Source organism: Columba livia, chromosome 3 (genome assembly GCF_036013475.1).
Source record: "Columba livia isolate bColLiv1 breed racing homer chromosome 3, bColLiv1.pat.W.v2, whole genome shotgun sequence".
Taxonomy (NCBI): domain Eukaryota; kingdom Metazoa; phylum Chordata; class Aves; order Columbiformes; family Columbidae; genus Columba; species Columba livia.
Genome location: NC_088604.1, coordinates 1,355,050 through 1,371,182, shown reverse-complemented (window position 1 = coordinate 1,371,182; position 16,133 = coordinate 1,355,050). Strand labels below are relative to the sequence as shown.

The window sequence follows — 16,133 nt, the reverse complement described above, 5'->3', positions numbered from 1 at the left end:
TAATGACGGGTACGTCCTTTGTAACTCAGAATCACAGAATCATTTTGGTTGGAAAAGACCCTCAGGATCATTGAATCCAACCATAAGCCACCCCTGTCCCTGCCCCATGTCCCTGAGAACCTCATGTCCGTCTGTCCAGCCCTGCAGGGCTGGTGACTCCAGCACTGCCCTGGGCAGCCTGTTCCAATGCCCCACAGCCCTTTGGGGAAGAAATTGTTCCCACATCCAACCTCAACCTCCCCTGGGCAACTTGAGGCCGTTTCCTCTGCTCCTGGCGCTTGTTCCTGGGGAGCAGAGCCCGACCCCCCTGGCTCCAAGCTCCTTTCAGGCAGTTCAGAGATCAGAAGGTCTCCCCTCAGCTCCTGTTCTCAGGCTGAACACTCCGAGCGCCACTTACTGTACCCTGAGCCGCTTTCACTCATATTGCGCTGGAGGAGTCTTGCGCATGTGCACAAGGGGTGGCGTCAATTTGCAAACTGCGCATGCGCAAATCGACGTGCCAGGCTGCTGGGATGGACAGCGCATGCATATAGCCCACATGACTTGCCAGCACACTATTACGCATGTGCCCAGCTCTCAACGGCTTCACTGCCCAATGAATTTGCGCATGCGCTCTGCTCTCTTTTCCACTCCTGCTTACCCGTCAGCAGGCGCTGCCGGAGCGGGAGCCCGGGCCGGGCGGGCCGAGGAGCCGCCGCCATGGTGTTTTTCTTCACTTCCAACGGTGAGTGGGCGAGGGGAGAGCGTCTGGAGGCCTTGGCTCCCTCTCCGGGGCGGTGTGGGGCCTGTGAGGGGCCGGTCCTGCCGCGGGGAGCGGAGCGCTGGGCCGCGGCCCTGCCCAGTAACGAGCCGCCCTGCTGAGCACCCTCTTTATTGCTTTCAGTGTGGAGTGTTGAACTTAGGCAGGAACAACCCCGGGCTCCAGTATAGGTTGAGAAATTACATATTAGAGAGCAGTGTAGGGGAAAGGGACCTGGGGGTGCTGGGGACAGCAGGGTGACCATGAGCCAGCACTGGGCCCTTGTGGCCAGGAAGCCAATGGTACCTGGGGTGGGTTAGAAGGGGGTGGTCAGTAGGTCAGAGAGGTTCTCCTGCCCCTCTGCTCTGCCCTGGGGAGACCACACCTGGAATATTGTGTCCAGTTGTGGCCCCTCAGTTCCAGCAGGACAGGGAACTGCTGGAGAGAGTCCAGTGCAGGGCAACAAAGATGCTGGAGGGAGTGGAGCATCTCCCGTGGGAGGAAAGGCTGAGGGAGCTGGGGCTCTGGAGCTGGAGAAGAGGAGACTGAGGGGGGACTCATTCCTGGGGATCAAGATGGAAAGGGGCAGTGTCAGGAGGATGGAGCCAGGCTCTTCTGGTGACAACCAGGGACAGGACAAGGGGCAATGGGTGCAAACTGGAACACAGGAGGTTCCACTGCAAGAGGAGAAGCAACTTGTTGGGGTGAGGGTGGCAGAGCCTGGCCCAGGCTGCCCAGGGGGTTGTGGAGTCTCCTTCTGTGCAGACATTCCAACCCGCCTGGACACCTTCCTGTGTAACCTCATCTGGGTGTTCCTGCTCCATGGGGGGATTGCACTGGATGAGCTTTCAAGGGCCCTTCAACCCCTGACACTCTGGGATTCTGAGTGTAAAAATCCCAGTTTGGGCTGAGATGGGCTTTAGCTTGAAGGCATTTCAGGACTTGAAGGATTCACTGAGCTGAGGAGCCTCTTGGTGATGGTTCCTGAGGGGCAGCGGTCCCTGTGTGTGGCTGAAAGGTGTCCTGCACTGTATTTCTGTCAGCAGTTTGAGGGAAGGCATAATGTCTAAATTGTCTCATTATTTTTCCTTGAATCGAGATGGTTGTTTTGTCTGCCCATATACAAAGATTGTGAAGCATCACAAACCTGTGGTTTGATGTGCTATAGGCTGATAATACAAACGGTAGTACAGGAATGTTCCTTTTTTATTTACCCAGAGTCATTTCACCAATGTATAACCTGCTTTGTGGAGTTTTCTGTGTGGAGTTTTCTTGCCTGCTGTAACCACAAACTTGTATCTTTAGCATTGGTTCCTTCAGGTTTGGAGATGTTATTTGCTTGATGAGCAGGATTTGACTCCTGGCTGTTTGATTTGCCTCGGGAAGGCAAAACTTAACAGCCTTGTGAGTGTTTCTGAAATAAATTTGTGCTTGGGTTTTGTTGAAAACCTTTTTATCTTCTCTTAGGGAAACTGGGGCCCATTACACACGCAGGGAAAGACACCCTGGCTGTGTCATCGCTTAACCTGACACTGCATGGAAACATTTTCAGCTGCTCAGCAGCTGCGAGTGAGGAGTTCAGAGATTTCCATTGACTTGGCCCTTTTTTGGGGGAGAAAAGAGCCTGTTATGGTGCTGGGCAGATTTGGTAGCTTGGGGGTTAGCGGGAGCAGACAAGATACAGTTAATGATATGAACAGTCTCCTTTATTTGTGAATGATGGTTGCACAGGGTGTTCCTGACACGTTATCATCAGTTTTGCTGCCAGGGAGAGCTCGACAAGAAGCAGAATGTTGTGCCGATCTGGTGCGTGTTAAATCACCGAATCACACAGAATCACAGAATGGACTGGGTTGGAAAAGACCTCAGAGATCATCCAGTCCAACCCTTGGTCCAACTCCAGTCCATTGACTAGACCATGGCACTAAGTGCCATGTCCAATCTCAGTTGAAAAACCTCCAGGGCCGGTGAGTCCAGCACCTCCCTGGGCAGCCATTCCAATCCTGACCACTCTCTCTGCAAAGAATTGCTTTCTAATAGCCAGCCTCAATTTCCCCTGGCAGAGTTGAAGCCCATGGCCCCTTGTCCTATTGCTGATGCCTGGGAGAAGAGACCAATCCCCACCTGGCTAGAACTGCCCTTCAGGTAGTTCTAGAGAGTGCTGAGCTCAGCTCTAAGCCTCCTCTTCTCCAGACTAAACAAGCCCAGCTCCCTCAGCCTCTCTCCATAGGGCTTGTGTTCCAGTCCCTTCCCCAGTCTTGTTGCTCTTCTCTGGACCCGCTCCAGCACTTCAATCTCTTTCCTGAGCTGAGGGGCCCAGAACTGAACACAACACTCCAGGTGTGGCCTCCCCAATGCAGAGCACAGGGGAAGGATCACTGCCCTTGTCCTGCTGACCACGCTCGTTTGGATACAGGACAGGACACCATTGGCCTTCTTGGCCACCTGGGCACACTGTTGGCTCATGTTGAGCTTCCTGTCCATTAGTCCCCCCAGGTCCCTTTCTGCCTGACTGCTCTCCAGCCACTCTGTGCCCAGCCTGGAGCGCTGCAGGGGGTTGTTGTGGCCAAAGTGCAGCACCCAGCACTTGGCCTTGTTGAACTTCATCCCATTGGAATCAGCCCATATTTCCAGTCTATCCAGATCCCTCTGCAGAGCCCTCCTGCCTTCCAGCAGCTCCACACTCCCTCCCAACTTTGTCATCAGCAAATTTGCTGCTGATGGTCTCAATCCCCTCATCTAAATCGTCAATAAAGATGTTAAACAGGACTGGACCCAACCCTGACCCCTGGGGACACCACTAGTGCCTGGCCGCCAGCTGGATGCAGCCCCATTCACCAGCACTCTCTGGGCCCGGCCCTCCAGCCAGTTCTTAACCCAGCAGAGAGCGCACTTGTCCAAGCCACGGGCTCCCAGCTTTTGCAGGAGTATATTATGGGAGAGTATATTATCTTACAAGTTGGAGTGAAATCCTCCTCGGTTCTGTTAGTGTTCCCCTGCTCTTCGGCAGGGTGGCTTCATTTTCACAGAACCATCGCTAATGCAACTTTATTGTCGATCATTTAATTTTATGCTATGTGTAGCGCCTGTAGTCACAATGTTGTCACGTTCTCTGAACCCTCCTACATATCCAGGGTGGATTTTTTCCCAATTTTTAACTCCCACAGGCATATAATCCTCTCCTATTTTTTATATTTATTACCTCATCATTAAATTGACAAGTTTTATCTGGGCTATGTGCTTGTGATGTTTGATTTCTAATGTAAAAGCTCTTTGGAAAGGACCGGGTCTGTACCCACGTGGTTGCGCTGCCAGAGTTGTGACACGTAACCGAAGCGTGTTAATTATTTTAGTGACTTTGCAAATAAGAGATTAGACGCTGTATTTTCAAAGGGTCCTTTCTGGAGGCAGGTTTGGTCACCTGCGCTTCATTCGTTTGCTCTCGGTCCTTAATTTACACGGCATCGGTGAGGAATTTTAGCAGTGCCACCGTGAATTCTGTTTGCTCTGCAGCAGCGGATGGAAAGTGCAGCCCTGGTGCTGCGGCAGGTTGGTTGAAAAACGCCGCTTTCCAAAATCCTTTGAAGCATTTGGGACAAAACGTGGAGGAAACACAAGCGAAGTTTCCTTTGGCCCCAGGAGGGACATGGGACGGGTGATTTTAGCTCTAATTGCTGTGCTGGAGGCTGGAGTGTGGGCGTCATTCCTCACAGAGTTTGTCCAAACCCCTTTTGACTTGTTTCCCTCTTTCTCTCCCTCAGTTGTTCCTTCCGTTTACACCATTTACATGGGAAAAGACAAGTATGAAAGTAAGTACGTTAACATAATGATGCCTGACAGCTCGGATGTGGTTTGTGGGGATTTAAGGTCATTTTGAAAGAGGATATCTTTCTATGTCTTAATTTGATGTATTCTTTGAAAACTTGTCTACCCTTTCAAGTAATCCTGACTTACCCCTCTGAAATCCACTGCTTTGGGATAAATTTTATAAATCCTCTAGGCAGCGTGAGTGCCTTGAAATGCTAAATTAAGTGGAAAAAAGCTTCTCTAGGGAAAAAAAACAGCATATTTTCAGGTGGTGTCTGATAACTTCTCGCAAACCGACTGTGTCCCCGCTCAGCTTGGACTTTCCCCTCTCCACAGTGATTCATAGTCCGCAGGTTTCTCATCCTTTCCCTCAAGGTGAAGGTCGCGGTTCTGCCTCATCTCCCGTTCCCACGTTGGCAGCTGATATGAAACCCAGGGAAGAGCAATTTTGGCGACGTGCCCTGAAAGTTTCCCCCCAAGGAATCTATTTGAAGAAACGTAGTTTCATTTAAAAAATTCAAAATGCAGAAGGGGTGGAAGTGGGGTGTAAAGTGAGGTGTAATCTGGGCTTTTCTGGTCGTCACCCCTCACCGGGTGGTTCCTGCCCTCCCTGTTTCTGCCAGACCGGGGTTAAAACCCTTCCTGCTCATCGGGTTTGTTGGTGGTGAGATCCTGAGCTTTGCTCATTGATACTTTTATTCCTACAGATGAAGATCTAATAAAGTACGGCTGGCCTGAAGATATCTGGTAAGTACTGAAACTCACTGGAAAACCGAGCCGAGTGATCAAACAACCCACAGAAGCTCTTGATTTCCATGGATCTCTGAACTGCCTGAAAGGAGCTTGGAGCCAGGGGGGTCGGGCTCTGCTCCCCAGGAACAAGCGCCAGGAGCAGAGGAAACGGCCTCAAGTTGCGCCAGGGGAGGTTGAGGTTGGATCTGGGAACAATTTCTTCCCCAAAGGGCTGTGGGGCATTGGAACAGGCTGCCCAGGGCAGTGCTGGAGTCACCAGCCCTGGAGGGCTGGACAGACGGACATGAGGTTCTCAGGACATGGGGCAGTGCCAGGAGTGGGTTATTGCTGGACTCAATGATCTTAAAGGTATTTTCCAACCTAAACGATTCATCCCCCTGCATCTCAACCCTCCGTTTTGTTCATCATAAGATCTGGCCCCTTTCTGAAGCTTTTTGAGATTTCTCTCTGCAGGACTCCAACAACTCTATGAGAATTATAAACTGAAGCCCTTCAATGCAGAATTTGATCAGTTTATGTAGTCTTAAACTGCTGATTATGTAGTTACATTATTTATACTGCATAATTATATTTAGATTACGCACTGCCTATGTTTCTCTAGCTAAGACATGATTGGTTTCTATCTTAGACACCCATCACCTCCCACGTTTCACCACAAAGCACTTTAATTCCCCATTCTCCTCTCGCTTCATCAACTTTCTTCCCCGTTCTGTGTGGTCAAGGGCATTTCAGTGACCCTTCAGTTGTGGGCTGGATCAGCTTGATGCAGCCTTGCTCACTGCACGGGTGCCCATTTGTTTGCATACACAGTCCCGCATCTCTCCACGTGCAGTAGCAGTAACTCCACACGCTGATATCTGAGTTTCAGAACATTGGTGCCAGTTTGCTGGGGAAATGGGCAGAGATGAATGGGTGCAGATCGGTATTTGTGAGAGCGAGCGTCTCCTGAGTGTAGCAAGAGCATCTCTGCACGGAGCAACAAACCCAGAACACTGAGAGAGGACAGTCAGGTGCCTTCAGAAGAGAAAAGCAAGAGAAGGGGAGTTCCCAGACCTTTTAGCAGCATCTTTGGCTGGATTAGTCCCTGAAATTAGAGGAGCCCGCTCGCGGTCGGGCGGTGTTGCACAGAGCAGAGGTACCGCGCTTGCTGCCCTCTGCTTTGCTACCGGTTTCTAAACAAGAATCGCCCCTGGGTTGTGCTTCTTGTTCTTCGTTTGCCCTTTAAGCTGCGGTGTTGTGGAACTGGAGCTCGAATGGCTGGTAACTGCCGCTCCGCAGAGGATGGTTTGTCAGCGCTTTGACCGGCAAGGGAATATTGTGTGTTCTCTTCTAGCCAAAGAGATTGCCCTTCAGCCGAATAACACACTGCTGTAGCAGTATCACATTCATTTTCATCCTATCGCTGTGTAATTTAAGGTGTTGCTGTTATTTAGGAGTGACCTTGAGTTTCATCCACAAGTTCCCTGAGCAGTTATTTTTTCCCCATCTCTCTCCTGCCTTTTTGCCCACACTGACATAATCCACGTTGTTTTTTCATATTCTGATGCCATCTCAACAAAATATTGCAGGTCCTTGTGCAGAGGCCTCCTGGGAATTATCTTCCTAATGTATCTGGCACCCTTTAGACTTAAATTTGTTTAACAGGGGTCCAGTGGAATGGGGATAAGAGGCTCAGGAGGTACAAGCGAGAGTCCATATGTTGGTGCTTGAGGGGTTTCTGTCTTGCAGCAGGAAGGAAAAAATCCCATTATAAAGAAAAGGGTGTTGAGAAGGGTTGGAAGGTGACGTGAGATCAGTTCCCCGGCTCTGTCCTTGGAGGTCTGCAGGGCTGGAGTGAGCGTTGATCAGCACAGAGGCGTAAAAAGTAGGTGGTAAAACAGGGTGAAGTTAGAACAGGTCTGGAGAACAAGCAGAAACAAAGGAGGGGAAAGGGGGTTTGTTTGCTGTGTCTTGAAGGACGGGCCCTGACTCCCTTACCCGCTTTTAAACGCGTCTGTCCTGACTGTTGCTATAATTTTGTTGTCTGTGGAGTGGCTGTTTTGTTACTAGTTAGAAATCCGAGCAGATCACCATCTCTTACCCTCTGTTAAATGTGCTGCTTTTTTCTTCTGTAGGTTTCACGTGGATAAACTGTCCTCCGCACACGTGTACCTTCGCTTGCACAAGGTAATCCTTTGACATGTATCTTTAAAAACATTCCTATTCATCCATGTAAGAGCTGCACTTGCAGATTCTGGAGCAATTATTGTGCATCTGACCGTCTTTTCTCTCATGCAAAGTCCGTGGGGCTCCCAGAGGGTGCAGGTAACTCCCAGTTTGGGGAGGCTGAATTTCCACCCTCCGCTCCCACATAACCCGATAGGGGGAGTGACAAGTTTCCTGTGGCCCAGCGGAACAGTTAATTTCCGCTTGACGCCAAGTGTGTGTCCAAGAACCATCGCCCCGCTAAAACGTGGAGAACACCTTTGAGAGAAGTGGGGTGCGGATCTCTGGGGCCGTGGCGCGTCTCCGCGTGCCCCTCGGTCCCTGCAGCCCCGCTCACTTTTCCTCGCTCTGCCGCAGGGCCAGACAGTGGACGACATCCCCAAAGAAGTGTTGATAGACTGTGCTCACCTAGTGAAGGCGAACAGCATCCAGGGTAAGGCCGATTCCCCGCAGATAGGTGCGAGGCGAGTGTTTCTGCTCCGCACAAGCGCCTGTTTTTTGGATCAGACCTTTGTGACGTTCCCTCTGCGTTAAGCCCGTGCCTGCGGGTCTCACGGAAAACAGATGTCGCGTTATGCTCTTGTAAAGAGGAATTTGAAATCTCCAAAGTTGTTTGTGCCTCCCTGTTGCTGTCTGAGCCAAGGAGGCTTTGCAGCCTCCTCTGGAACACCACCTTGGGGCCCCCCTTCCGCAGTAATCACTCTGCTGGCAGGGACGCTCTCCATCTGGAGTTCGTTAACGCTGCCGCAGCACTTGTGTTGCTGCAGAAAACCATGTCGTGGTCTTCTGTTTCGCGCTAACACTGCAAGGGCTTCTCCGTTTTCTCCTTTTGTAACGTTTGTGGCAGCAATAACTGCTCGTTTCCACACGCACTGAAGGCTTCGTGGCCTCTTTCAGCGGGGAGAGAATGGAAATGTTTCCCTTTGTTTCTCCGCTAGGCTGCAAGATGAACAACGTCAACGTGGTGTACACGCCGTGGACTAACCTGAAGAAGACGGCGGACATGGACGTGGGGCAGATCGGCTTCCACAGGCAGAAGGATGTAAGTGCTACAGACTGGAACGTTTCTGCGTTAGGAACTGGGCGGATCGTTTTCAGCGCTTGCCCCTAAGCCGGGGAATCATCCGCTCCTGAAATATCAAAGAGATCCCATGTTTGGAACATCATCTGAAAATCCGTGATTGAGTGTCAGCCTCGTGTTTGCAAATGCAGCTCGGTGTACCCGACGGGCCTCTGTGCATACCCAACGATTCCACCTGCTAATCTGTGCTATCTGCTTGAATTTATCTCCACCGAAATCCCCTGTCTGCATACAAGCCGTCACTTTACATCGGCTCACAGGCAGTTGTTAGGAAGCTCCTTGTCCCTGAGGTTTCCCATAGCAGAGACCAAACAATCTATTCTCAAGGTACGGTGTTGAGCAGCTCGAGCTGGTGCCTCCCAATGAGGTGGAAAAACCGTGGACAATTCTACCCCTATAATCCAGTCCCACCCCCTGCGCATCACTCCAGGCAAGCTGCAAATTATTGTAGAGTCCGGGTCTCCCCATTCTTCGTCACATCTCTTAGAGCAGCAAATGGTAGGATGATGGAAACAGCCTCAGGTTGCACCAGGGGAGGTTGAGGTTGGATCTGGGGAACAGTTTCTTCCCCAAAGGGCTGTGGGGCATTGGAACAGGCTGCCCAGGGCAGTGCTGGAGTCACCAGCCCTGGAGGGGTTGAAAATACACATAGATGAGGTTCTCAGGGCCATGGGGCGGTGCCAGGGGTGGGGAATGGTTGGACTTGATGGTCTTTTCCAACGCAAATGACTCTCTGATTTTCATCAGGTGGGCTGTCAGTTAAAGTCCTGACCTTCAGTTGCTATTTTGCACCCAGAGCTGGAGAAAATAAGTTCTTAGGAGCAGCCAAAACCGTTGGAGGCAGTTCTGTCCCTTTACTTATGTCCAGGGCTGCAGCTCCCTGATCATCCAGCTTGAAGGCGCTGAGGCCTTTTTTACTTGCCAAAGGTTCACAGCCCACAGAAGTTACACTGAGCAGATTAACTTACGTTAAGCGAACTCCATATGAGTAGTTCCTAAACAAGCTCCACGAGGAGCAGTTCAGCCAATAATTCAGTAAGCTCAGGCAGTCCCTCCTCTAAGCCAGGCTATTCCTAAGCCTGACCTAGTGTCCGCAGATAATATTATACTTAAATTTTGGTTAATTGGCTGCTGGGAGAGAAGACGCTCTAGAGGTGCAGTTGTTTGACTAAAATAGGTCTGTACCAGGGCAAGAAGTGCTAAGAATCCTACAGTCACCAATGACCACATGAGCTTCTCTCCCCAAACGCTTTGCAGAGACCCCGGCTTGTCTGTTGGCCTCTGTTGAGCTTTGTGCCTAGAAGCAAAACATTAACGCTTATGTACTTAGAAACCCTCCAGCTTACGGGCTCCAGGCACTGGGAGTCGCCCCTTTTTGCTGTTACACAACTTGCTGAACAGGCCTCGGCGGCAGATTTTCCTCAGCGGCTGTTTTTGTGGGATTCAGCCACGCGTGAAGTGGAAATGGGGCGTTTGCTTTCCGTCGAGAAAGCTCCGGGATCAAAGTTTGGGTGGTGTTTTGGTTTTTTGTTGTTTGTTTGTTTGTTTTTTTAATAAGGATCATAGTTTTTTGCACTCCAAAGGTAAAAATGCTGACGGTGGAGAAGAAGGTGAACGAGATCCTGAACCGGCTGGAGAAGACCAAAGTGGAGCGTTTCCCAGACCTGGCTGCTGAGAAAGAAGCTCGAGACAGGGAGGAGAGGAACGAGAAGAAAGCCCAGATCCAAGAGATGAAGCGGAAGGAAAAGGAAGAGATGAAGAAGAAGAAAGAGCTGGAGGAGCTTCGGTAAGTGTTAAATTGTTGTGCCAAGCGCTGCAGTTCCTGTCGGTGCTGCGAGGGAGTCGCGGGTCAGCGGGTTCGGTTGAATCGGCGTCACTCGGTGCTCAGCTGGCACAGGCGGCTGCACGGCCCAGCGATTCCCTTTGTCTTTAGAATAAATGCATTTGCCTCGTTTCACCGAAAAGAAACCGGGAGGTTAAAGCGTTGTGGAAAGAAAGGACTGTGTGGTTTTGCAACCTGTCCCTAACCTGGGTGAAATGGGGGGAGTCGCTGGGATGGAGCGGTCGCTTCCAGCTCTGCAAGCACTGAGCTTTCCTTAGAGTTCTCCAGCTTCCTTTTGCATCCCTGATTTTAACTAAAATGCCTGGAAACCCTCAGTTGGACTCTCCTTTAACCACAGAACGGGCAATGGTTTGAAATGTCGTTCTGACCTTTCTGTGCCGCAGCAAGTCTGCGCTCGTTCCTTAGTACTGACCGCCCCGTGCAGCGTCCAAAATCTCACTTTGAAGCTTTATTAAGTCGTGTTTATCTGTAAATGACAGCAAAGCCAGAATTTGAAGAAACACTGGGATTTCCTGAACACTTCTACACATGTAGAAGTCAGAATAGAGGGATTAGAGAAGCAAACTAAACCGAAGAGAAGGCACCGGCTGGTGTGTGGGTGCTGCAGAGTGAGGGCCCTGCCTGCTTATTTAACCTTGTCCCCTTGGCCATCCCTCAGAATCAAGGTTTTCTACCTCCTGGCTTGGTCTAGCTGGTAATTGCTGAAGAAAGCTGTGGAGAAGCCGCCTGCGCAGCGCCCGGCCTTTCTCCGCTTGTTTTCATTAGCCCCAGAGTATGAGATAAGCAAATATTTGTCCAGCCTGCCTGAGCTCGGAAAGGGAAAAAAGTTGTTTTTCTAGTACTCGGTCGTGTTTTATGAAAAAGGCGTCTCTGTCGGTGGGTTTTTGCAAACACAACATGCAGGATAATGTCATTTCCTTTCCAGGAGCTACTCGTCGTTAATGAAGGCTGAGAACATGTCCTCTAACCAGGTGAGAGCCAGTTGATGCCCGCAGAAACCTTTCCAAGACGGCTGAAATTCCACACGGGATGGGGATGGTGCAGCCTGCTGTGGGTGACACAGGGGACGTCGCTGTCACCTTCCTGGAGGCCGGAGCTGCTTTCTGAGAGGGCCCCATTGGTTCTGTGAGCTTGTGCTGCTGGAAATATGTGTGGAGTTCAGAGTCCCAGAGTGTCAGGGGTTGGAGGGCCCTGGAAAGCTCATGCAGTGCAATCCCCCCATGGAGCAGGAACACCCAGATGAGGTTACACAGGAAGGTGTCCAGGCGGGTTGGAATGTCTGCACAGAAGGAGACTCCACAACCCCCCTGGGCAGCCTGGGCCAGGCTCTGCCACCCTCACCCCCAACAAGTTGCTTCTCCTCTTGCAGTGGAACCTCCTGTGTTCCAGTTTGCACCCATTGCCCCTTGTCCTGTCCCTGGTTGTCACCAGAAGAGCCTGGCTCCACCCTCCTGACACTCCCCCTTTCCATATTGATCCCCAGGAATGAGTCCCCCCTCAGTCTCCTCTTGTCCAGCTCCAGAGCCCCAGCTCCCTCAGCCTTTCCTCACACGGGAGATGCTCCACTCCCTCCAGCATCTTGGTGGCTGCGCTGGACTCTCTCCAGCAGTTCCCTGTCCTGCTGGAACTGAGGGGCCACAACTGGACACAAGATTCCAGGTGTGGTCTCCCCAGGGCAGAGCAGAGGGGCAGGAGAACCTCTCTGACCTACTGACCACCCCCTTCTAACCCACCCCAGGTACCATTGGCTTCCTGGCCACAAGGGCCCAGTGCTGGCTCATGGTCACCCTGCTGTCCCCAGGACCCCCAGGTCCCTTTCCCCTACACTGCTCTCTAATAGGTCATTCCCCAACTTACACTGGAACCTGGGGTTGTTCCTGCCCAGATTCAAGACTCTACACTTGCCCTTGTTCTAGTTCATTACATTTTTCCCGCCCAACTCTCCAGCCTGTCCAGGTCTCTGATGGCAGCACAGCTTCCAGTGTCACCACTCCTCCCAGCTTGGTGTCACCAGCAAAGTGGCTGACAGTCACTCTATTCCCTCATCCAAGTCATTGATGAATATATTGAACAGCACAGGTCCCAGCGCTGTCCCCTGAGCACTCCACTAGATCCAGGCCTCAGCTGGACTCTGCCCCATTGACCACGAGTGGTCCCGGTTCCCTTCCCACCCCACTGAAACAGCTAGAGCCAAAGCGATTCGTCTCCCCATGAGCTGTTTGGGCATAACCTGCCGCTCCCTAACGGTGACCGTGACCTGCATGTGCCACCTTGATACCTCGAGGAAGGGGAAAAATGCACATTTTTAACAAGGAATAAGCAGGAGTGTAAGGACAGGAGGTTGGGAGGGAGGGTGAAGTTAGAAGAGCCCCTGGTTGTGTCTCTGCTTTGCCGGAGCTCTGTCACATCTTCAACATCAACCTTGGGTAAATGGAGCTGCGGGGAGTGAGCCTCAGTTTAAGCCCCACCTTATTTACTGTAGTCCCAGCCTAACTGCTCAGAGCCATGTGTGGTTTGGAGAATTGGGGCTTTTCCTCCTGCTTGGCGTGCAGATCCCCTTGGAAATCTGAACCGGGTTGAAGTCTGAGCGTCTCCTGACAGGCCTGGCCCGGCTGTGCCATTGGTGACGCGTCCCAGGGAGGGACCCGGTGAAAGTGCTGTGCCGGAGTCTCCTCTCCCGGCCCTTTTCCTTGTCCCGGTTCAGCAATAAGCTCAGGATCTGCGGGACGGGGATGGGTTGTGCTGCTGGTGGGATCCTGGGCTCTGTTCCTCCCACTGCAGTTGCCCAGAAGTGACACTTTGCCAAGTGACTTTTTGCAGGGACAGCAAACTGCAAAGTTCCCACCCCAGAGCTCTGGTTGTGCGGTTATTTGGGCTGATTTTGTGGTGTCTGTACTGAAACGACAATTCTGCAATCCCGCTGAACGCTCTTTTTCCCATTTTCACATGCACAACGATCCTGATTTGTCTTTTCTCTCCGCAGGACGGCAACGACTCGGATGACTTTATGTAAATAAAGTCTCTCTCCTTTCTCAATCACGAGGTGCTTTGAGATGTCTTAATATATCACCGTCGCTAAGAATACCAAAAAACACCCCAAACCAGTGAACTCTGACTCCATTTCTTCAGAACCGGGTTGGTTCTCCGGGCAGCGCAAATAGCAAAAGGAGGTTCCTGTGTCTGCGCAGCCGGGGTGGACGGAAGCACAACCGCCTTTCAGTTCTACAAAGACAATGATATTTATTCTCGGGTGTAGCTCTTAACCCAATGAGATTGAAAGAAAAACCACGATGACGCCGCCAGCTCCAAACCGGGGGTGTAAAACCAGCTCACAGGTGCTTCGCAGACCGGAAACCTCGTGGCTCATTAAATACCAAGCAACAAACAATGAAGTTTGAGCTGAGCTCTAATTGCAGCCTCCTCACCTATGGGCTGGGAGCAGAAAGTAGCCCCGCAGTGTATTATTTTCTTAACTTACATTTGATTTCTCGGCTGGAAATCTCAGGAGAGAGAAGTTTGGGAAGATGTGGAGTTTTGCGCAGCGTCTGCCTGGGCCGGACTGAGCGCTCACTGTACGAAACGGTCGCGATAATCACGACAGCCCCTGTATATACGTCACCATTAAATCCATATCGTGCTGATGAAACACTGTGAGGTACAGGGGAACAGCAAAATCTACACCAGTCTGGGTTTTGGTGCAAAGGCGGCAGGATGGGAGCTGGGGAAGAGCCCCCAGTGCGAAGGGACCATTTCTGGTCCAGGGTGGGTTTTTGGGGCAGACAAAGGCGAAAGGGAAGCGCATCTTAGGGAATGGAAATCCTCATCTCAGCAAAGAATGAGCCAATTACAGGAGAAAAATCCTCCCCTGCTACAAGGATCAGTCCCAATAACAGTAAACTTTCTGATATTTTACTTTTATTTATTATTTCATTATTAAGGGGTTTTTAAATTTTATTGTTAAGTAAACCTAAAGTTTGAAACATCAACTTATTTTACATGTTTCCCAGCATCTGGGTGCAGGGTCGGGGGGAGCAGGGGGGCGTCCTGACCCCCGTCCACCCCAGTTCCTTACTGGGAGGAGGCCGCTGGTGGCCTGTGCATCCTCTTGCTCCTCGTGTCCCGTCCAGCTGCCACCACCCCGGACTGTCCCCAGTGTCCCAGCTCTTTAGGGACCTGCTCTGCGAACTGGGGATGAACCACTGGGGCTGCTGGGGAAACTGAGGCAGGTGTGGCAGCTGCTTTTCTTCCCCCTCCCAACCATCAATGGCCCCTTTGATGGGACGGGTGGTGGCCGGTGACGGTGACGTTGTGGAGCTGCCACCGGTGACAGTGACGTTGTGGAGCTGCCATCGGCACCGCCCGGCGCTGCAGCTGCCACTGTTGTGCTTGGCCGCAGTTCCGGCTGTCCCCGGCCACCCTGCATGTCCCCAGGCACCCTCTGTATCACTGACCATGGGGCCACATGTCCCCAAGCACCCTCAGCATCACTGCCATAGGGCCACAGTCCCCAAGCACCCTGTACATGGATGTCTATGGGGCCACCTGTCCCCAAGCACTGTGTGTATGGTTGCCCGTGGGCTGTGTGTCCCTGAGCACCCTGTGTGTCACTGTCATGGGGCTACTTGTCCCCAAGCACCCTCTGCATGGCTGTCCACAGGGCCATGTGTCCCCAAGCACCCTCAGCATCTCTGCCGTAGGGCCACATGTCCCCAAGCACCCTGTGCATGCCTGTCCATAGGGCCATGTGTCCCCAAGCACCCTGCATGTCCCCAGGCACTCTGTGTGTCACTGTCATGGGGCCACATGTCCCCAGACACCCTGTGCATGGATGTCCATGAGGCCACGTGTCCCCAACCACCCTGTGCACGGCTGTCCATAGGGCCACATGTCCCAAGCACCCAATGCATCAACATCCATGGGGCCATGTGTCCCCAAGCACCCTGTGTGTCCCCAGCACCCTATGCATCAATGTCCATGGGCCCACGTGTCCCCAGGCACTCTGTGCACTGACGTCAATGGGGCCACATGTCCCCAAGCACCGTGTGTATGGCTGCCCGTGGGCTGCGTGTCCCCAAGCATCCTGCGTGTCCCCAAGCACCCTGTGCATGGCTGTCCATAGGGCCATGTGTCCCCAAGCACCGTGTATATCACTGTCATGGGGCCACATGTCCCCAAGCACCTTGTGCATCAACAACCACGGGGCCACGTGTCCCCAGGCACCCTGTGTGTCCCCAGCACCCTGTCCATGGCTGCCCCGGTCGGTGGGTGCTGGCTCCACACCATCCTGCCACGACCCCATTTGCGACAACCCCGGGGCAGGACATGGTGACAGCAGCAGGGGTGACACCCCAGCCCCCCATTCCCCTCCGTGCCACCCCCAGCCCCACAGCCGCCAAACCAGCCCCCCCGATGGCCAGCAGCCCCGTCAGCACATCCCGCCCGGCCCTTCCGCCTCTGCTCCTCGTTTATTTATTAATCCTCCTGCTCCCAGCTCTGGAATCCCACCCCGCCCTCGCCCCCGCCCGCAAAGACAAACTGTGGCGGGTTTCGGGGGGAAAACCCTGCTCTTGCACATTTTTTGGAGGCCGGTCCGCAAACACTGGCACAGCCGCTGCCCGATGTTCCGCTCCCGGCCAGATGTGCTCCGGCTTTCCGCACACGCAGGAGTTTGGGAGGGGGCCAGGGGTCGCGGTGGGGGTTACAGC

At 52.5% G+C, this 16,133-nt stretch overlaps 2 protein-coding genes across 4 annotated transcripts in view; one reads left to right on the top strand and one right to left on the bottom strand.

Annotated features, from left to right (window-relative positions):
- The window catches only part of LOC135578953 (uncharacterized), a 91,578-nt gene that overhangs the window by 57,488 nt on the left and 17,957 nt on the right, over positions 1 to 16,133 (bottom strand). The gene's annotated exons all lie outside the window — the stretch shown is intronic.
- CCDC25 (coiled-coil domain containing 25) lies at positions 484 to 14,074 on the top strand. Of its 2 annotated transcripts, none has more exons than XM_005512736.3 (9): positions 484 to 724; positions 4,501 to 4,548; positions 5,254 to 5,293; positions 7,414 to 7,465; positions 7,862 to 7,937; positions 8,443 to 8,546; positions 10,169 to 10,371; positions 11,354 to 11,399; positions 13,412 to 14,074. In XM_005512736.3, exons 1-9 carry the CDS (start codon positions 700 to 702, stop codon positions 13,439 to 13,441), a joined length of 624 nt encoding a protein of 207 aa, XP_005512793.2. In that variant the 5' UTR covers positions 484 to 699; the 3' UTR covers positions 13,442 to 14,074. The 2 variants fall into 2 exon arrangements, 1 of the variants encoding a protein (XP_005512793.2); XR_010471047.1 differs by having other exon boundaries at positions 565 to 724; positions 10,152 to 10,371.

Coding starts and splice junctions, on each gene's coding strand:
- CCDC25 (XM_005512736.3), top strand. CDS start 700: ATGGTGTTTTTCTTCACTTCCAACG. Junction 725..4,500: donor GTTTTTCTTCACTTCCAACG/GTGAGTGGGCGA, acceptor TCTCTCCCTCAG/TTGTTCCTTCCGTTTACACC. Junction 11,400..13,411: donor AGAACATGTCCTCTAACCAG/GTGAGAGCCAGT, acceptor TTCTCTCCGCAG/GACGGCAACGACTCGGATGA.